The sequence below is a fragment of the Daldinia caldariorum genome (assembly GCF_022478825.1).
Source record: "Daldinia caldariorum strain CBS 122874 unplaced genomic scaffold F4812scaffold_9, whole genome shotgun sequence".
In the NCBI taxonomy this organism is placed as follows: Eukaryota; Fungi; Ascomycota; class Sordariomycetes; order Xylariales; family Hypoxylaceae; genus Daldinia; species Daldinia caldariorum.
In genome coordinates, this window is record NW_025953045.1 from 792,853 (window position 1) to 813,404 (window position 20,552).

Here is a 20,552-nt window from a genome sequence, read left to right on the forward strand (position 1 = left end):
ATCATATTAAGACTGATTTCGGAAAGGCATCAAAGCGCAGTCTGATATACCAACTCAAAGTCATTTTAGTGTTGGTCTGATTGTAGGTAGATATTCAAACGGATGCCATGCAGTTCTAATAGTTTAGAAGCAAGCCAAACGTGACGACCCTGAAAACCCCAATCACCACGGTAAGAAATTTCAAAGTGGCCAAACACCGTAACAAATGCTTCCAAGAATTTCCTCGGTAACCCAGCCGTCATAAACCGTTGTGAACGCAGCGTAGGTAGGTATCAAATAAAATGTCCTTAATCCCGAAGCCCAAAAGCCAGCGGGCACGAGTTGCTCGACCCACGCGGACCAGCCCCCATGATGGCTCCAGATCGGCGCTCTCACAAAGACCTCGAGGGCTCGCAGGCCGTTGAGCAGCACGCGCCAGGACGCCGTGTCGAGCGCCGCCGCGCGGAAGAAGTGCCAAGGCTTGTCGTCGTCGGGCTAGGCGAAGTAGTAGGAGTAGTACGCAGTCAGGAAGGTAAGGCGCAGATTCGCCTCGCCGACGGCGTCGAAGGACCGCAGAAACTTGGACCGGCTCTCGAAGCTGACGTGGAACAAGTTGCGGGCGTACAGCACCTCGAGCGCCTCGTCGCTCAGCTAGCGGCACGTCTGCAAGATACCTGTTAGCGGGCAGAGTTGCTTGTCGTAGTGCGCGCATGCGTAAATCTTGCCGCATCAACCGGGCGCCGTTTCCTTTGCAAGCCGCCGAAGATGCCCAGCCGCTGTCATGGACCATACATGCGCACAGTAAATGGGTATTGTCTAGGCAAACAGGTGCGCATGGGTTTCATTTCGAAGTTCCAGGGGAAGGTTGACTATAGATCTAAAAGCGCTGTTATCACTACTAGAGTCATCTCCAGGCGTTAGACCTCCCACTACCTACTGTTTCTGACGTGATGTTAATTTTAGAGTGCCAATTTCATATACTCCGTGTTAGACATCCGCTTGAGGATACGAATGCCGTACATTTGGAGTAGGTTTGACTTGACGTCCGGAATGGCTTGAATAGAGTTTATAGATGAAGACGTCTGGCTTTGATTCGAATCGGTAAGGTACCTGCGGCGAATTGACTAACGGTCTCGAGCCCGTGATATGCGTCTACAATATGTGTAAAATAGTGTACTGAGATATGATCCAAGAGCAACGAGAGAGGTAACTTGAGTAATGTCATAAATCGTTCTGAAAATTACTTCACGCTATACCTGGTGTTCGAATCCGCTGTCTTCTCATCTGCTCGACCGCCTCGTCTCCGAACAGAGCCTGCACATCTCTGACATGCTCCTTCGCCAACTTGGCCGGCTTCAAGTCCTCGAAAGCCATGCTCCATACGCGCTTGGCCTCGTCGTTACTCGTGTCGATGGCGCTCACTCTACCCGCGTGCTGCGCCAACATCGGATACGCACTAATTCTCGCGAAGCCGTGGTTGTAAGCGAACTTCTTCGGAAGCATGTCGCTCCTACCGGGGACTGCGCGTCCGGAAGCCGTCATCAAGAAGTCCGATAACTCTTCGACGTGCTCCCGGTTGTAGACCAACGCCTGGTTGCAACAACCGAAAAACTCCTCGCGAACCCCTGGTGGCGAACCAATGAGAGAGGCTTTACCGGAGGCGTAGAATAGCCATAATATTAGCGGTACGGCGAGGCCGCATATCACTAGTAACGTCCACCCATCCAGGTGTCGAGCCAAGTGACGGGGCATCTTTCTACGTACTAGTAGTAGAACTAGGAGGAGCGGAATGGACACGGCGATGGATATAATGTGAAGCTTATTGCTTCTGAATCCAGGCCCGCCCGACCATCCAAAGCTTCGTTCTTGGTTAAAAAGACGTAGGTATAGCCACGTATTTGGCACGCCTGGATCGATTTTGCCCTTCTTAGGTTCGCGTCGCCTTGGGTCCTTCATCATCTCCTCAATAATTTGTAGGTTCCGTAGGGTCCTCGCTGCCCAACCGTCTGCGAGGAGAATATCTTCCTCGAATAGCGCAATGTAAGGGGCTTCGGTAGTCAGAAGACAACGATCGAGTGCGTAGGCGTAGTCATATACCGTTTTCTTCTCGAGCTTATGCTTATTCTGACGATCCTTTGTATACTCCATAAACTCGCGAATCTTGGCGTCTTTTTCTTCCGGGGGTAAGGTGGAGTTATAAGTGAATATTTCGTCGGCGATGCCAGCTGCCGATAGAGAGGCGTAGCTCTTGTGTTGGGTGTTGGGGTCCGGCACGTCGGCAAAGAAGATCTTCAGGTGAACGGTCTCCCTCTCGGCACGGGACATGTTGGCCAAGAACGAGCCCACAGCGCTATCGATGTACTGCCGACCATCCATAATTCTTCCCACGGTTATGAAGACGGCACAAATCTTGGGGGTGGGACCGGAATTGCCTAGTTCGGATTGCGCCAAGTCGGGGTCGGCCATGACGGCGTCGAGGAATTGCTCGGCTTCGGCCTGGCGCGTGGCCGAGTAGAAGCGGTCGAATCCATGCCTTTCCGAGAAGAATATGGAGAGGGGATCGCGGTAAAAGTAGAGCGAACCGTATATCGAGTATAGCGAAGCGATGGTTAGGAGCAGAAGCAAGGCGCGAATGCCAGGCTGGCCGAGAGCATCGCTCGCGATACGAGGTCGACAGATCATTGAGCAAGACACACCTTGCTGCTTACCTTGATGCTTCAATCATCTCGCTTTTATATTAGGTAAATATAAAATTGAATTCGATATTTTAAGACGGTTGGCTTGGCGATGGTGATGGTCGCTTACGATGTGAAGTTTGTAAATGCATTGTTTATGTTTTTAGTTTTAAACGGACGCTCTAAACCGTCGTGTTTTAACGAGATGATTACTGCTACCTTAGCTGTTAGGTGCTATTCTAGGTGCTATTCTAGGTATGAGCAGCACTAAAATTAACCTACCTAGGTACAATACAATACAATACAATTATACCAAAACCAATAACCCTACTTCAGTCAGTCAGTAATTCTACAACCAAAACAACAGTAGGTAGATAATACAAAATATATCAAAATAATTTTAAAAGTCTATACTACTTAATTGATATTTCTTATTCTTTTCTTACTTTTCTACCAACTTTTACAATTTTTGAATTCAAATTGGCCAATACCTATTGTATGTGGTGTTGGTTTTCGTTGGGTCAGCTGCTCGTATCATTTTCGTGACCGCCAGCCAGCCAGCTTGCATAACCTCGCAGATCCCTGCAAATCTAGAGCCTTAGAGATGGGAATAGGTACACGTTATGCCATAGGTACCTAGGTACTCTATAAGTTGCGCGTACTCGTATTATTCCCTACCTACCTGTAATTACTTCCTCAAGTGCGAACTAGGCACAATACATTGCTGGTTTGGTGTGCTGATATAAATGGAGTATGTACCCGTGCTTGGTTCGCACTTGAGGACATACCTTTACATTTACACCTCAATTATTTCGACTCTTTCATATGAACGCACCCCGGAAATCCAGGGTGGCGATGGGTTGAACGCATATGGCATGGGGCATGGGGTTTAGGAAGGGAATCGTTCAATCGTGCCTACGTCAGATATCGTAGCGTTGGCTTGGACGTGTTAGACAACTTCCTATGTCGAGCTCAATAACATGGCTTTTTCGAAAGCGTTTGAGTTGGGATTGGCATAAGGGGTTATCTGATCCGTTAGGCAAACCATCATCAGTATTAGCGATAGCATAGTAGTTCTCGTCCTCAGCAGATTCACTACATCAGTAGCACTAGACCCGATGCTTATAAACTATTAGCGTAGTACTAAGGCAAATATTCTAGGAGATGGTTTCGTTTAGTAATCTCCTGGAGCGTTGCGTTGGTATAGAGGAAACCGGCGAAGCCGCCGAGGCCACCGAAACAAGTCTTCTTAATCCTATTATATGCCTCCCTACCTGTTTCACGTACTTAACTACCGGAGATCTAGTACGTTTTCCACGCTTATAGAAGACATAGGGAAGCCCTCCTTTCATCATCCTAAGTTTCAGAAAATTTGTTGAAGTGGCTCGCGGACGGTCTTACCATGCTAGCTAAAGCCTCCCAACCCCTTATTTGGCAAGGGCGAAGTTATTACGTTCCCTTAAATCGCCGAAGTCTAATCACACGGAGAGCATCTCGTGGATAGAGTGTACCTAGGTAAGTTCGAGGGTATAGATCAAAGTCAGAAAGCTGCGACGACAGAATATAGTTGGTCGCGGCTGACATACAGCTCATAGTCCCCACTGGCACAACAAGAACGACCTGGTATGAAAGATTGGACATGCCCAGTCGAAACAAAAAAAAATAATATTTCGAGTCAGCGGGCATCCCGAGTATTTTCTTGAAATTACTTTGCAGACCTCTTACTCAAACCATTTACTACAGCTTCAAAGGTCCCGTCGGTTTTTGTTCATCAACTTAGAGTATCAGAGTACCCAGTCATTACATCAAACATACCAGCATACTCAAGAATACATCTTTGAAAAATGGCGTCGAACAAAAGAAAGGCGTCGGACTTACTCGAACGGATCCTGGACAGGTCTGGGCAACACGACTAGCTTTCGTGTGACTCCATTCTCAAGGAAAGGCTACCTGCAGACATTGTCTACTTCTGGAGGCCGACGGAGCAGGACTACGGATTCCTGTCGATGTGGTACCCGTCGCCGTTCCGCGACAGCTACTTCCCGAACAAGGTGTACCCGACGGCCGAGCACTACCTGCTGCACCACAAGGCGCTGGTGTTCGGGAACCAGGCAGTCGCCGACGAGGTCCTTGAGATCAACAGCCCGCATGAGGCGCGACAGCTCATAAATGAGAAGCTTGAGAATTTCGACCAGGCCGTGTGGGCGGAGCACCGCGAGCGCATCGTGTACGACGCCAACTGGCACAAGTTCACGGCGCCGCACCTGCAGCGGGACAGACTTGGGCAGGCCTGCAAGGTGTGGCTATCCATCTCGGACGAGGCGTTGCGGCACGAGACACGGTTGAGACAGGCTCTACTGGAGACGGGTGACAGGCAGATTGTCGAAGCGTCACCGGTTGATTTCTTCTGGGGCAACGGGTATTATATGGGGTCATCGTGCCAGAACCGCCAGAGATGGGGTCTCAATCTTCTAGGGGTGATCCTCATGAAGGTGCGACAACGTATCCGGGATGAGGAGAAACTGAGAAAGGCAATAGCGATCGAAGAGGACAAAGACTAGGAGTCCTTGAAGGCCCGCAAGAAGGCTTCCATTCGATTTAAGTTAGGCTGGCGACATCGTGTTTAATTAGAATTCTGGCTTAATGGGGGGAGAGGGGTGGTTGCGAGGTAAATAGATCGGGTTAGGACCGAGAATACTCAAGTTAGGGCTTGACTGGTTTTTTTTTTTAATGTATGTATCGTTGCATGATTACTGCTTTATAGTTAGTGTATTGCAGTTTTCCATGCGCGTCCGTATATGCACCTTTTTGTCTATCATACATTTGATCGTGCTGTCCCCGAACGCCTTGCCCGCCTTATTCCAAGGCCGCCAACTTGGAGTGGTGTGATGAGACCGCCTTTTACGGCCTCTATTCCGTCGTCTCTAATGGATATTGTACAATATTATATCACAGAGTTGAGGGGTATCTGCGTGTAGATAAGACAAAATATATGGTTTTATATGTAGTCCCTTCCGCTCTTTTGCATTTCAATCAATCTCCAGCCCCTGGTCTCTGGGTTGTTGACATCCTCGGGTGTCCTGGTAATGCCAATCGCATAGGTAACGAGTTGTACCTTGTCTTCCATGCCTGCAGCAAGCTCATTCGTCTTGGCGTTTCGATAGACGTGGACCTCCTGTGTCCGGCAGGTAATGATAAAGACAGGTATCTCACCCGGCTCGAGCATACGGGCCTTTAGGATATCGACATGCCTGATATCAAGAATCCGACCATCTGATTTCAAGCCAGCTTGGAGGTACTGCTTGGTCAAAGCTTCGTACACTGAATACTGGGCAGCCGAGAGCCAAATCTTCAGCGTCTCGGTATCACCTTTGACGTAAGCATCGAGCACCTCAGGTAAGATGTACTCTCTCAACTCCTGAAGGAACGGCTCGATCTGGAAATTAGGGTCCATAGAACGGAATTTTCGAATGACCATAGCTGTTTCGTTCTCCGCAAAGAATCCAGCGACACGATCAGTGATGCTCCGCGCCGTTGATATTAGGGGGTTTTCAGATTCGTTGTAGACGCTCTTCATGTTGAAAAGTCCTTGAACAAACTTATTCTGGTCTCGGAAATCTCGCCACGCCTCCTTCCAAGCTGCATCTTTATGCAGTGTAATATTTGTACCGGCACTAGACGTCGTTAGTATCAATTGCAATTGATTAATTACCTTAGTTATTAGACTTACTTGGGATCTTCGACCATTTCTTCGGCTTTGCCATGGATGGAACGAGCCTGCTTCTCTCGTAGTTCCCTGGCTTTTCTCCTCTCCTCCTTTTCGACCCAGCCACCATATCTTGAACTACTACCGTCGTCGATAACATCCTTGACATTCTTGTATGCCTCGGTCTCTCTTATCGGCTTGGTTGCTTTGTCCAATATATCGCCAGTTATGTTAGCACCTTTCCGAACGCCTTTCATGACCGGCGTCTCCCATGTCCACGCAGCACCCTTTCCAACCACTGTAGCCGAAGTCTTTAGCACTTTTCCTGCCGTTGATGTAACAGCACCTGTGGTACTTTCGTAAGCCTGTCTAGCGCGCCGGACGGATTCGCTTTCGGTGAAGGAGTGAGCCGAGTCAGCTAGCTGCTTAGTTGACTCGTTCCATTCTTTCGAAGCCTTAAACTCGCTTTGCATTGTTTCCATGAACACTTGCCATGGCGTCTTATCACCGTGGGGAGGTGGCGGCGGCAGATCTTCTTTTTTCTCCTCCTTTTTGTCATTCTCCTTCTGTTCGTCCTTCTTCTCTTCTGAGTTGGCCTTTGCTTCCGATTCGGCGTCTGAAGCTTTCTGCTCGGCTTCTTCCTTAGATTCTGCAGACTTGGGGTCTGATTTTGTGGATTGCGGGGCTTCTTGCGCCTGTCCCTGGGACCATTTCGACGTTTGGTGGAAAGAACGGGACTGTAAGGTAGCTATAGTTTCGGGGATGAAGGGCGATTGTAGCTGAGAAAGAGGCGAAAAAAGTAATCGAGAAGAGGTGAGTGGTGTTACATTATTGCTTGCGGATTTGAAGGTGTCGGCGCTCGACAGTAACCGCTTATACGCTGGAGCTCTATTACAAGAGTGTGCAGCGAACGAAGGCGCCCTCAGGAAGGCCGGCGGGGGTGCGCTCCTTGTAATTTGTCTTAGCGAACTCATTTCGCACTATTAGAAGGCGTCACAAAAAAAAAAGGAACCTCCAATCTGAGGAAAAGTGGAAGAGTATAAAAAAACCAGCTAGGAATTTCTTCGCAGCTGATGTATATGAAGGCGGGCGAAGCCGGCAAATAGAAAAATTACCTTAGGTAAAACTAAGGGACCTGAGGTACTTGGGTACTTCCAAATTGTACATCACCTAAGGTACGAAGAGGTACCTAGCAATTTAGGTAACATGACCAATCATATTCCAAGCCCAATTATGACCAAGTCCCACAGTTTTGAGAATTCGATTCGCCCGGTCCGAGATGCAATTCAATTCTCTTATCCCGTGCCGTCAAAATTTCTAGATTTCTATTAGCCGCGAGCCACGGCACACGCATACGGCGACAATCTCAACGTTGGTCAATTGACGCCGGTCTTGCCCCCTGAAGCAATACTTGAGGGCTTCTAGACATTACGTAGCCGGTCTATTTAACTTAATGCTTCTGCGATGAGCCGATTACAATGTCGCCTTTTGGCGGCCACCCGCACTCCCGTATCCTACTCCCCACCTACCCACCAATATGTACGCTCATTCTCCCAAACATGTTCGAAGCGGGACGAACCCAAACGAACCCCTTCGCTCCTTAGTATGCTGCCGCGAAGTATCCAGTCAACACAACCGAGAGGCCCTCCTCGTCTGGGAGCATCGGGCGGCGGCGATATGAGCGCGCTACAGAGAATATTGGCGCAAGACTCCATCGCGAAAGCGCGAAACCAGCCTACGTCGACCGAACAGATCCTAAGCAACGAGGACGAGAAAAAGGAGGATTGGGGACCACCGAATGAGCCCTTTCACTTCCACATATACTCGCACAAACACAATTGCCACATCACCGTAACGAAGCCGAACCGCGGTGCCATTATCAGCATGTCGACTGGTAATCTTGCCTTCAAGAAGGCTAAGCGTGGCACTTACGACGCTGCCTACCAGCTCACGGCATACGTTATAGATAAACTTCACCAGGGGAATTGGCACAAGAACATTACGGCCATGGAGGTTGTTCTACGGGGTTTTGGTCAAGGGCGGGAGGCTGCTACCAAAGTCCTCCTAGGCACTGAAGGTCGCATGTTGAGAGATAAGATAGTGAAAGTGTCAGATGCTACGAGGCTCAAGTTCGGTGGCACGAGGAGCCCCAAACCAAGAAGATTAGGCTAAAACAAAATAACGAAACAAAAAAAAAAAGTAGGAGTGGACAAGTTAAAACTATGGGGCCAGATCAGTTTATCATCACGTCAGTGCCAATGTGCATTTGTGTACAATATCATCCAGCAAATTTCATTGAGTATATGAATGGTTTAAAAGAGCGCGAAATGCGCCCTATGTAAACGACGGAGTGTGCCTTTGGTATCAATCAAAATTCATGTAACGCCGCCCTACCAAATTGCCGTGGCACCCCAACCTAACGCCTCGGAATGCAGACCAGTGTAATCCAGTGTTTTGTCACCTCTGTCACCTCTGTCACCTCCCCTATTCAAGAGATGCTCGGTCTACCAGATGACGGAGCTCGCTCGGCAGGTGGTAATATTCGTCCGCTCGAATCCTTTGCTCGACCTTTTCCTTTGCCGCTCTTGCTATGACGACTCAATTCTTCGCTAGCCCGGCTCGAATATCCTCCATCGTCATCGCTCTCTTGCGTTGCTAGTCTTCTTGCACTCTCTTCCCGAAGCATTCTTGTTCTTTCGTGGTCGTCAAGGCCCTCTTCATCCAACAGCTCACCATCTGCCGTCTCGAAATCAGGCGGTTCGATCCAGTCTCGGGGCACTACGCAGGGAAAAGCGACACCGATACTTGCCGCGCGGTTAAGCCATCCAGGCCCAGGCCGACCAGTGAGCTTCTTGCAGAGGTAACTGGTGAAGTGATTGCAATTTCTCGTGAGTAGATTATAAGAGGTGCCTAGGAACTCGTCGGAAGCATGGCGAATGATGGCGTCGATTTCGGCTTGAGTTGCGAAAGAGAACCCGTGCAGGATTTCGGTCCTAAAAGTACCCCCAGGCGGTTCGGTCTTGGGCTGTGTCCAGTAAACACCGGTTAAGCCGGGTTGGTCGTGACCACCGTAAGCATACTCCTTCCCATTTATCACGACGCCCGAATGTAGTAGAGAGGCGCCAACTGTCCAGAGGACTGAAGAGAGACGGCTAGGCTGTTGATGGTGGATATTTTGTCAGTAGTTACTCCACAGTATTATTTTTATCTGGGGTAATTGCTTACAGGTAATAGATCATATACATTGATCACGATTTCTGTCCTCGATAACGACAGAGTTGAACGATGGGATTGCCTTGATGTCCTGTGGGACGATGACTTCTTGGAAGACATATTTTGTATGTTTGGTTTGAGTGTCGACAAACGGAAGTATAGCGTGGTCGAGTACCTAACGTATTGGAGAGGAGGAGGAGGTACTTAAGTCTTAGGGTAGGGTATCTTATAATGTTGGCGGGGAGGATGATCTACATCCAAAGATAGTTTGCTGTAGTTATTGGTTTTTCTAGACGTTTTCTACTAGTCAAGTAAAGTGAATCGAACGAGAATATTCCTACGTTTACTATATGACGGAGGTTCGGAGAATCATCGTGAATAAAACAAAAAAGAAAAGGTTCACAAATAAAAGTTACGGTACAAATAAGCAGATTACGTTTACCCTCGAGGCAACCGCGAAAGACAATGCAATTGATACAGCTAATGTACCAGACATGCATGAATTTAGGTGAGGGAGTAGCCAACGGGGGCTGAGAGCTTTAAGCCCTTTAAGCCACATCCAGCTGACACTTAGACCAATAGTGTGACGAATCCGGCCGGGAAACCATTGCTCAACCGCCCGATTCTCGCTACGACGAGCGCTTGTCGAAGGCAAGCTGACGGCACAAGTGGCAGTCTACTGTTCGCAGCCGTCAGGCGAAAAGGTACCTCGGATTATGTACCTAGGTATTTTTACTTATACGGAAGGTGGGGTTTAAACCCAAGTTCCGGTATAACACGACTTCCGGATTCCGATGTAATATTCAAATTTCAATTTTGATTGGGAATCCACAAGAGCAAAGCTTTTTTTTCTTCTCAACCCTTTTCCTCTCCAACTGCCCCTCCAAAAGAGGAGAGGAAAAAAAAGGACAGGACAAGCTGTGCCAAACCGCGCGACAAAAAAAAATAATCACTGACGAGGTCAGCCGTCCAGCGCCAGTAATACCTTAAATAGATGGTTGTCAGGAGTTAAACAAATATTATAATATTTGTTTAACCTGATACTGAGGCTGAATCTTTCAGCCGAAAATCTATCACCGTGTCTTCCACCATTTCCTTTACACTTCCCTTCACTTCTCTACTCCATACTTTTCGATCTGTCGCAGCTAGCTCTGCCTTTCTTCCCTCCCGCGTGCCTAGTTGCACCACAGTATACATCTCCACTCGTACATACGCCAAGCGACGAAAAGCAATGCCTCCCAAGAAGCAAGCTGTAGAGGAGAAGGTCCTCCTCGGTCGTCCGGGAAACAACTTGAAAAGTGGTATCGTCGGTCTTGCCAACGTCGGCAAGTCGACCCTGTTCCAGGCTATCACCAAGTGCAGTCTTGGTAACCCTGCCGTAAGTTTGGGCTCATCCTACTTTCCCATTATCCAGCTAACCGAGTACGAGTAGAACTTCCCTTACGCTACTATTGACCCGGAGGAATCCCGTGTCATAGTTCCAGATGAGCGATATGACTGGCTGTGCAATAAGTACAACCCTAAGTCGCGAGTTCCTGCTCACTTAACTATCTACGACATTGCTGGTCTGACGAGAGGTGCGTCAACCGGTGCAGGTCTGGGTAATGCTTTCTTGTCACACATTCGAGCCGTCGATGCTATCTTCCAAGTCGTACGATGCTTCGATGATGCCGAGATTATCCACGTCGAGGGAGACGTTAACCCCGTCAGAGATTTGGATATCATCGCAGAGGAGCTGCGACTGAAGGATATCGAGTTCGTTGAGAAAGCTCTAGAGAACTCCAAGAAGAAGACTCGCGTAGGCGGTCAAAGCTTGGAATTAAAGAAGGCCAAAGAGGAAGAAGCCACGATAGAAAAAGTCCTCGCATGGCTGAATGACGGAAAAGATGTGCGAAAAGGCACATGGACCCCGAAGGAGGTAAGAGCTTTTTTTTTTTTTTTTTTTTTTTTTTTCCCTTTCTCTCTTACCATGATGAACAAGGGCCATAGCGCCTGATCTAATCCCAGCTCTTCGAATGCCTCAATAATTCAACGCAGAGTGCATACTGTGATAAAAGATTATTCTGATAACCCATCTCTTTCCAAATTTCATCATTACACCTGCGAGAGAACGCAGCTGACATAAGTTAATAGGTCGAAACCATCAACACTCTTTTCCTCCTTTCCGCAAAGCCGGTGGTGTACTTGGTCAACTTGTCAGAGAAAGACTATACTCGCAAGAAGAACAAGCATCTCGCCAAGATTGCTGAGTGGATGAAGGAGAACGCAGCGGGTGATCCTATTCTACCCATCTCCGTATCATTCGAGGAGCGTCTCACGCACTTCGCCACTGATGAAGAAGCTGCTGAAGAATGCAAAAAGCTCGGGATCGAGTCAGCTCTACCTAAAATCATCACAACGATGCGAAAGGCATTACACCTTGGTAGTTTCTTCACAACCGGTACCGACGAGGTAAGGCAATGGACCATCCGGCTTGGTACCAAAGCACCACAAGCTGCTGGTGTTATCCACACGGATTTCGAAAAGACATTTATTCAAGCCGTAGTATACAATTTCAGTACGCTCAAGGAATTGGGTGACGAGGCCGAAGTCAAGGCTAAGGGTAAGGTTATGACCAAGGGCAAGGACTACGTAGTAGAAGACGGCGATATCTTATTGATCAAGGCCGGTGCTGCCAAAGGTTAGAGAGCGAATATACCGAGATATGTCCAATAAGTATAAAGTCTAGTTTACTGCCACCAAACAACGAATGCAAAAATAAAGAGCAGATGATACCATGTCTGAGATGATTACTTTGTTTTGCCTCTTTCCCCTAAATCTATTAAGCTAATAGGACAATCTTGAAAGTTACTACAACTTTTCTTAAGTAGCAAATCTAGCTACGCTCCCAAATACGAGCCTGTCTCGACTTCCACTAACTATCTTAAAGATTAATTCCTCGTGCTTCCAACTCGTCCCTAAATTCAGCGATATCATACGCGAGGGGCAAGAACTCGCGGAGCGGCATGTCGAACAAGCGCTCGACCATGGCCTCGGCACGGTCTGGCGCCTCCTCGGCCGAGGTGTGCCACGGCTTCTGCTGCTGATTCTCGTCCTCGGCGTACTTGCCCAGGGTCTCCCGGACCTGCTGCAGGTCCGTCGGGTCGATGTCGGCCCCCTGCACGTTGACGAGGAAGTTCAGCGTCACCCCGACCGTTTCCAGCAGTTCGACCATGTTGTCGATCATGCCGACGCGCGCGGCGGACTCGGAGGTCTCGCCTTCGTCTTTTGCTTCTTCTCCGTCTTGGTCATTTCCGTCCCCCGACGATTCTTCCGACAATGATACTATTTCGAGGTCATCACCATTGTTGTTGTTATTGCCGTTACTGGTCCCGTTGGCCATTCTGCTGTGCTTCCGCTTCAGCGCCGCGGCCGCCGGCGTCAGGTACGCGGCCGCAGACCGCACGCCCTCCTCCTCCATCCACTTGTAGGTGGCGGCGACCTTGGCGCGGAACTCGGCCTCCTCCTCGTCGTCGGAGAAGTCCGGGATCGAGTCGACGGGCTGGTTGGGGACGTACCGGGGCACCTTGAGGGGCGGGCTCCCGTGGTAGTAGTCGTAGTCGTCGTAGGGGTCGTAGTCGGGCGTGTATGCTCTCTCGTTGTCTTCTTCCAGCTGGGGAGGTGGTGGTGGTTGTGATGGCGGTTCGTCGTCGTCGGCTTCTTCGATCGACGGGACCGGGTTCCCGCTTGGTCCCCAGGCGCTTCTGGCCACGCCGTCGGCGCCGATGCGGATGCGCTTGTGGAATTTACGGGATAGGGACATGGTGGGCTCGTTGCTACAACTACAGGAGAGTAGTGACGACTAGGGATTAGATTTTTATTTATTTATTTATTTTCCCCTCCTGTCACGGCTAGAGTAGGAAGGGGAAGATGAGATGAGATGGGTCTAGGTTGTTGAGAGGGGGTAAAAACTGAATTTCTTTGTTACGACTTTCTAAAAAGTATACCTCTCAGTTGAGAGGTCCGGCACGGTGCTGATATATACGTGAGTGACAGCGTACAATTCTTTGTCTGAAAGCGGACATGTTCTTTGAGCATGCAGTGCTGCGATCTTCACCTAACGGTGGGGACTTTCCGTAGTCTTCCGTAGGCATTGTGATATACATATACTTAAAGGCACCTAAGGTAGATCACCGAACGATTTCCTTGTTCAGTCACGTTTGCTCTAGGAGCTACCTAAGGTATATGCAGAGTAGGAGACGCAATCAAAAGAACATGGGCCATGTTCTTATAGGAATGTGGCGGCGTCTTACGCATTGCTTTTGAAGATGGAATGTCTTGGTCTACATACCCCTTACCTCACTTCATTTGCTATTGGCTATGGTGCATTCTTTCTTTCTTCGAATTACGCAGATGGACCTATTTTTAGTGCATTCTAGTATCAAATATCGCGTGGTATATTAATCGAATCTCCATGTTTTCTGATTGATAAACTTTCCGTCGCCCCCTTTTTTAAAAACACCAAGGCGTCATCCCCTATCATGCCAAATTGCCATTATAGGAGCTATATTATTTTCAATGTAGGTAGATTACACATGTAATAATGCGTTGTTTTAGACTTCTACCTTATATTGTACAGTTTTCTTCGTCCTTAAAGTTTTCATCCCTATCATTGTTTAAGCTCGTTTGCGATTTTCTACCTTAAGACAGTTATGCCAATGAACAATGCTAAGCACAATCCACACAAAAGGCCCTTGTTAGGTGGTCATAGTATTATATAGTACCATATAGTCTTTATAGTAGCACTGTCTCATTATTTTTACTAGCAGAAAAGCAGTACTCAATCACAGAGCATATTAGGTGTAATTGTGCTATGTCTAAGGACCTAGTTGGATTATTAAAGAAAATTCAAACACATTAGAGCCATCTGACGCAACTCCAGACCACTTTATCATCATTAACGGTACTCTGAGTAGACCTTTATCACAACGCTCCCACTCACCTCCGGGAGTAGGTATCTTGGAACGGTAGACTTTTCTATTACATACCCGCAACCATTCCACCAGGCAGAGTTTCAACCCCTTAGACAAAGTTAGCTAGGTCAGATAGATTATTGAGCAGCCGCATCTAAAGCACTTACAGTCGTCAATGTTGTCTTCGGCAACAACCCTCTCCTTGCTACACGAGTTCATCGCCTGGATATTCTGGTACTTATGTCTCCCATTATCTGGTGAAGATGTGGTGAAGGAATGAGGCCAGGGTTCACCAACGGATCAAGACGGTCAACTACGAGTTAGGCACAAGGGAATCAGATGAGAGCATAGCTAAGCGCAAAGAGCGCCAGTGTGGTAAGAGAAAGCCACTTCATTTTAACGCTTCAACTAAGGAACTAAAGATGAGGTTTCTGTTGGTTGCAGGAAGGAGGTAGTCGAGGCAGCACGGGGATAGGCGTTGATCAAGCATCTTTTATAAGTGCTGAATAGAACCGGACGATGACAAGGCTATACAAGTGCCGAGTTCCATTTCCCTGAATTGGGCTTCCAGAGACTGGGTCATGAATGCCTAGCAATAACAAGTACCCTCTTTGGGGAGATAACCAAGGCTGTTGACATTTATGACTATGAAATCTGTCATCAGTGGCCCGAGTTATCACCTGCTACGATATACACTGAACTGCACGATATCAAGTTGAAAGTCTTAGATAATGCGCTGTCTCAGCCGCATATGGTATCCTTCCAGACTCCTGGTATAATCTACAATGATAATCAATCTAATTAATCTTTCACCATCGAAGGTTCTCCCAACTTCTGAGGCATGTGAAAATGGGAGCAAATCTTTTCCTCAGATGTCCAGAGAATTTTACGAACCTTGAATTGAGGCTTTCGACCTCGTGCAATTTTAGTAGACTCGTAATTACACACGGCAACAATCTATTAATAACACTATCATGGACCTTGGCTCTATATACGCCGGAAATATGACAACGGTTTACTGCGGCAAAAGTCGACAATATACCCAGCCAATGACAAATCCCCTTCGCGATAGGCACCGCATCCTGATTCGCTCGTTGAGGACAACAGTTTCCCAAAAGGGCTATCCGGTTCCAACGCCTAAACCGAGCCTAGCCATACCCACGAGATATTGTCGCCAACCAGTGTATATCATCTTGTCATGGTGAGCGTAGCAAGGGATCGAAAATGATTCCCATGGTATCTTGTAGAACAGAATAGACTGTCGAACGTGGCCAATTCGTATACCTATGTCTTGGTCTTGAGCACGTCGATCGCATAATCAGGGGACGGGGCCTGCTGTGTCCGGAATCGCAGTCTATCCGCTGGATTGCCTGGCAATACATGTATTTCCTCCGCAGACTCATCAAGAACATACACGATAAAAAAAACAATACCAGTTATATCCAAATCACTCTACCAACCATGAGGTTCTCTACTTCCAATACCCTCATCGCAGGTCTATTAGCCTCCACTACCTTTGCAGCCTTCGACCAAAACCGCGGAGGCGCCGTTCTCAAAGCCCCCGAGGGCCAATCTTTTACCTCCGCCACCGGGACCTTCACCGTTCCTAACCTGAGCGGCCCCAACAAGCTTTCCATATGGGTTGCGATCGGGGACACGCTCGCGCAAGACGTAGTGCTCAATGGCGGCATCACCTATTCCAACGGCCTGACGTCCTTCGCCGGGTGGTTCCCCGCCAACGAAACGGACATCACCAGCGCTGTGCCTATCAAGGCCGGCGACTCGATCATCGTCACGTTGTCCGTGTCCGTGTCCGAGACGGATAAGTCGACCGGCACCGTTGTCGTCGAGAACACGACGCAGAACGGGAAGTCGACCCAGACCCTTCCCCTTCCGGCCAAAGTGGGAGACCCGAGCAAGTTAACATCGCTCGCGGCGGACTGGTTCGTCCAGGCGTACCAGAATGCCGGGGAGCTCGTCCGCGTGCCGCGTTTCGGCACGATCGCTTTCACGAGGAGCAGCGCGACTCTCGCGGACGGGGCTACGGTGGGACCGGTGAGGGCGGGGACGTTCGAGATTCAGGGCACTAGCGGGCAGATACATATATTCCAGGCATCACGGTTCGCCAGCTACAGTGAAGAGACTTGGGGGTGTTGGGAAGTGGAACGGAAAACAGGCAGGGGATGTTTGGCTATCGCTACTACCTCGATAAAAGATATAATTAATGTATATAAGGTATATAGTCCACGGGTTCAGCTCAAGATTTATCGATGATTTCCCTGGGTAACATCTACTCAAAATACCTTAGGTTAGGCACCTACCTGACAAACCACATAGTGCCATTTACATAATCTCTAGGAGTGTGTATCAAACAACTATATACTATACCTCTTACTTAACTCCAATTCCAGACACTTTTCTTCTACGATAAAATCAAATACACAATCCTGTATCCATTGAGGTGTGCATCATGCGGCAGCAATATATCAAGATCAGAAGTCTAGACCCCTTCCGCCGCCTACCCCCAATACAACAAGCCCAACGGCTATTCCCAGAATGCCATGCGGCCCGGTAATCACCTTACCTGGATACCTTATTTATAGGTGACGAGAACCGGGTTATGGGACGCCAAGCTACCCCCGGAAGGGACCTTTTTTTTTTTTTTTTTTTTAAAAAAAAAGTGGGGGGTTGGGGGGTTGGTGGGGGCGCGAGGAGGTAGGAAAGGGGGGAGACGTCACATTACCAGACCAAAACGCTGACTGGATACTTATGTACAAAGCAACTCCTTTGTTCCCAAGGAGTCTCAAGCGAGACTCCTTGCAGATACCTGCCTTGGATACATAAGGCAGGTGTTAAACGCGGGTACGTGGTGCCGAGAGAACATAGTGTAAAGATGGAGAATGTTATCTACGACGAATGTGTGCGAGGGGGCGGGTGGGTGGCTGAGTGGGGGTGCCGGGTAATATAAAACAAGACATGCATGCCTACCTATACAAACCGGTGGATCACTCGAATATATTGCAGCTACAGGATTGTGCCCCGACTTCCGGGTCGGGGTCGACGATACCGTTGGGATGTATGTACTGTATTTGTCTTCTTCGTAAGGGATATGTGTCGAGAATTTCTGTCTGTCTATATTTCAAAGGCCGGTTTAAAAAGGCCGGTTTAAGTGGAATGTATCGTGGTCACTGGAATGGTTATACTGAGACCTGGGTCGTTGGCATACTATTATTTCCAAAATTCCCGGCGGTTTCATGTTATAAAAGTGAAAGTGGCCAATATTCAAGAGAAAATAGACTTCCGTGAGAAGTTGGTAACTAGGTGTAGTTTAACGACTTAACTACATATGTAGAGGGCATATTTAATGTGAAGATTTGGATTATATCCCCTATGAATCTGGATTGGCATGAGGTATATATCAACTAGTAGTTAGTTCATTATGTCTTCTATGTGCTGTCCCAATTCAAGTCCTGTCTCTAACTCAACGGTACCAACTTTGAGAATACGAGGAGCTGTCTTTTATGCCGATGTCATTGAAGCTGGACTAAAATCAGAGTCAATAACTTAGGAGACAAACTAGGAGATATCCTTCTCAGAAAATATTCTAATCGGACAAGAGGAAACAGAAACACCTGGCTTCTATACCAGACCAATCGCATCCCTCCTACCGACTTATCATCTTAACCATCAACCAACCATTACACTTTATACAGTATATAGATCATGGACAAATAATTTAACTTGTTTATAATTTAAATACTTGCTTCAATATTAGAAGTACTAATTCTCGTTTATCACCTGGATATCTAGTGAGACAGGCAAGATTGGTCATCTAACCAACCAACCAACCAAGGTATGTAGGCCGGCCCAGCCCAGCCCAGTCCCCAAGTCCAACCCGAATATGCCCCGCATAAATCCGAATCCGAATCCCAATCCCATATTTCGTTAATCATGCCTCATCTCTCATCACTTATACCCCGGTAGCTTAGGTAGGTAGTCTCCATAATACCCCAACAAGTTTCGGTAGGACCAGCCCAAAACCCGAACTTGCTCTTAATACATAGCCAAACCCCATTGGACAAACTACAACTTAGGTAGGTCGCTGAATTAACAACCGCCGTACCGCACCCCCCTCTTCCCAAGCTCCTTCCGCCCCACCGGCTCCTCGGGGAAAACCCAGCCCCGGGCGCGCTTCGCCTCCCGCTTCTCCGCCAGCTGCGGCTGCGGCATCCAGTCGTCCCTCGGCAGCGCCTTTCTCCTCGTGCCCTCCGCGGGGGCGCCTATCCCCGCCTTCCAGGGGACCACCGCCTGTCCGCTTTGGCCCTGGCCGTGCCCTTGCCCCAGTCCCAGACCCAATCCCAGGCCCAGGCCGTGCCCGTTGACGCCGTCGTCGCTAGCCATGACGCACAGGCCCCAGAGCGCAAGACACGCCGTCAGCGGCATCTCGTCGCCCTCGTCGCGGGGCGACGAATCGGCCGTCGCCGCGAGCTGCACGCTGGCGACCTCGAGGAAGCCGAAGTGCGGCGTCGCCTCGGCGCCGTTGCGGCACACGACGAGCTCGATCTCCGTGAGGATGAAGCCGTAGCGGGTGCCGTGCTCGCGCATCGCGTGGTGCAGGTGGGCGAGCCCGCGCAGGTACTCGACGCGCTTGATGTTGCCCTCGACGCGCATGCCCGTGTTGAAGCGGTCGAACGACTTGACGAGGCCGACGACGCGCGCCGTCGGCTTGCCGCCGAAGATGGCCGCCGCCGTGGAGGACTCGCCAGCGACGTTAGCCACGAACACGTGGTCGTTGGAAGACGACGAGCTGGTCGTCGCGGTGACCATGGTAGCTTTGGATGAGGGGACGGAGAGCTGCACGGGTCGCTGAGAGGAAAGCGCGAGAGCCGAGTTGAGCTTGGGAATGTAGTAAGAGGCGTAGATGGCGTGGAGCGCGGCCTCCGTCTCGGGGTGCCGCGCACCGGTCGGGGGCTGGGGGAGGAGTGGTTGTGGGACCGGGCAGTCTAGGAGTCCAGATGCACCGGGGAGAGAAAGAATGGTATTCAAGTTGAAGCTTGTCCAGGATCGGACTTGGCGAACATCCCACCAGAAGTGCTTGGTGTGAGGGTCTCGCATCGGGAACGAGATGGTCCGCACCAGTGACGGGGCAGGATTGGATGTTGTGAGGTAGTTCATGAGAGTGGTGGATGGGGTAGGATCAGGTGTGGGTGTGGAAGAGATGCTTAATGGAGAAGGGGCGCGAGGCGCGTAGCTGTAGAAGAACTGATCGTTCTGGGGTTGGGGAACAGCCGAGATGTACGACGGCATCTGACGGTAAGTGGGAAAGCCGAACTTCTCAAGCGTTGCACCGTCGAGGCTGACAGCTGAGGCGCGGCGAGGCTGGTTCATGTTATCTTGAGGGAAGGTAATGGGAGAGCATAGAAGCGATTGAGACAAAGTATTTTGATCCTCCTGGGACGTAAAGAATGCGTTTGAGAAGTGGTGCAGGGTCTCCGGGTTAGTGTAGCTCCGTGTGTGCGAAGGGCGGAAGCTTGCACGGCGGCTAGGCTTAGGTGTAGGAGCAGGCGACGTCTTGACGCGCTTGGCGGGCGAGTCGATGGCCTGGTCCTGAGAGCGGATCTTGGGCAGAAGAATGGGTCCATGTTGTCGGATTGGAGGTGGTGAGCAAGACGGGGTAGAAACCCGCGTGCTGACCGAGTCGGGGGGCGACGTCTCGGCAGTAGAGCAGAAGGATCCATACGAGCTTGAGCGAGCATGTCCGGGATGATATGAAAATTCAAGGAGAGACGGGTCAAAGTTGAAGCTCGGCGGCGTGACTGGCTCGCATGAAGGGAATGTGAAATCAAAAGACATGTCTGCTGCCAGACTGCGGGAGAGAGTATTAGTTATTACGTTTTCTATAATGAGAGAGAGCCAAGGGCTCCTTTAGACTCACGTAGCCATGTTGATAGTTGGATATGAGTGTTCTTATCTATTTAGACAAGAACTATATGATTATAGATTATGAAGTGAGAGTGGATAGGATAG

At 49.3% G+C, this 20,552-nt stretch overlaps 9 protein-coding genes across 9 annotated transcripts; 4 read left to right on the top strand and 5 right to left on the bottom strand.

Annotated features, from left to right (window-relative positions):
- Positions 1-1,026: 1,026 nt before the first annotated feature.
- Positions 1,027-3,045, bottom strand: F4812DRAFT_400775 (uncharacterized protein). Its single transcript, XM_047932219.1, has 2 exons — positions 2,937-3,045; positions 1,027-2,869 (listed from the first exon to the last, which is right to left on the bottom strand). The coding sequence occupies exon 2, from the start codon at positions 2,659-2,661 to the stop codon at positions 1,225-1,227; it is 1,437 nt and encodes a 478-aa protein (XP_047789869.1). The 5' UTR covers positions 2,662-2,869; positions 2,937-3,045; the 3' UTR covers positions 1,027-1,224.
- A 1,455-nt stretch (positions 3,046-4,500) lies between these two features.
- F4812DRAFT_400859 (DUF1768-domain-containing protein) lies at positions 4,501-5,333 on the top strand. The gene has a single exon (XM_047932222.1). It carries the CDS (start codon positions 4,661-4,663, stop codon positions 5,213-5,215), a length of 555 nt encoding a protein of 184 aa, XP_047789870.1. The 5' UTR covers positions 4,501-4,660; the 3' UTR covers positions 5,216-5,333.
- A 309-nt stretch (positions 5,334-5,642) lies between these two features.
- On the bottom strand, positions 5,643-7,442 carry F4812DRAFT_400857 (Tim44-domain-containing protein). The gene is made up of 2 exons (XM_047932221.1): positions 6,385-7,442; positions 5,643-6,328 (listed from the first exon to the last, which is right to left on the bottom strand). The coding sequence occupies exons 1-2, from the start codon at positions 7,332-7,334 to the stop codon at positions 5,653-5,655; spliced, it is 1,626 nt and encodes a 541-aa protein (XP_047789871.1). The 5' UTR covers positions 7,335-7,442; the 3' UTR covers positions 5,643-5,652.
- Positions 7,443-7,585: 143 nt separating this feature from the next.
- On the top strand, positions 7,586-8,624 carry F4812DRAFT_429996 (translational machinery component). The gene has a single exon (XM_047934319.1). It carries the CDS (start codon positions 7,825-7,827, stop codon positions 8,530-8,532), a length of 708 nt encoding a protein of 235 aa, XP_047789872.1. The 5' UTR covers positions 7,586-7,824; the 3' UTR covers positions 8,533-8,624.
- On the bottom strand, positions 8,625-10,067 carry F4812DRAFT_429997 (DUF862-domain-containing protein). Its single transcript, XM_047934320.1, has 2 exons — positions 9,586-10,067; positions 8,625-9,517 (listed from the first exon to the last, which is right to left on the bottom strand). The coding sequence occupies exons 1-2, from the start codon at positions 9,691-9,693 to the stop codon at positions 8,849-8,851; spliced, it is 777 nt and encodes a 258-aa protein (XP_047789873.1). The 5' UTR covers positions 9,694-10,067; the 3' UTR covers positions 8,625-8,848.
- A 617-nt stretch (positions 10,068-10,684) lies between these two features.
- Positions 10,685-12,377, top strand: F4812DRAFT_400893 (putative GTP-binding protein). The gene is made up of 3 exons (XM_047932224.1): positions 10,685-10,951; positions 11,006-11,491; positions 11,707-12,377. The coding sequence occupies exons 1-3, from the start codon at positions 10,805-10,807 to the stop codon at positions 12,256-12,258; spliced, it is 1,185 nt and encodes a 394-aa protein (XP_047789874.1). The 5' UTR covers positions 10,685-10,804; the 3' UTR covers positions 12,259-12,377.
- Positions 12,378-13,469, bottom strand: F4812DRAFT_400889 (uncharacterized protein). The gene has a single exon (XM_047932223.1). It carries the CDS (start codon positions 13,373-13,375, stop codon positions 12,497-12,499), a length of 879 nt encoding a protein of 292 aa, XP_047789875.1. The 5' UTR covers positions 13,376-13,469; the 3' UTR covers positions 12,378-12,496.
- A 2,298-nt stretch (positions 13,470-15,767) lies between these two features.
- F4812DRAFT_430000 (peptidase A4 family-domain-containing protein) lies at positions 15,768-17,079 on the top strand. The gene has a single exon (XM_047934321.1). It carries the CDS (start codon positions 15,906-15,908, stop codon positions 16,797-16,799), a length of 894 nt encoding a protein of 297 aa, XP_047789876.1. The 5' UTR covers positions 15,768-15,905; the 3' UTR covers positions 16,800-17,079.
- A 1,553-nt stretch (positions 17,080-18,632) lies between these two features.
- Positions 18,633-20,468, bottom strand: F4812DRAFT_459671 (uncharacterized protein; the record flags this gene model as incomplete). The annotated part of the gene is made up of 2 exons (XM_047937587.1): positions 18,633-20,391; positions 20,461-20,468. The coding sequence occupies 2 exons, from the start codon at positions 20,466-20,468 to the stop codon at positions 18,633-18,635; spliced, it is 1,767 nt and encodes a 588-aa protein (XP_047789877.1).
- Between the last annotated feature and the right edge of the window lie 84 nt (positions 20,469-20,552).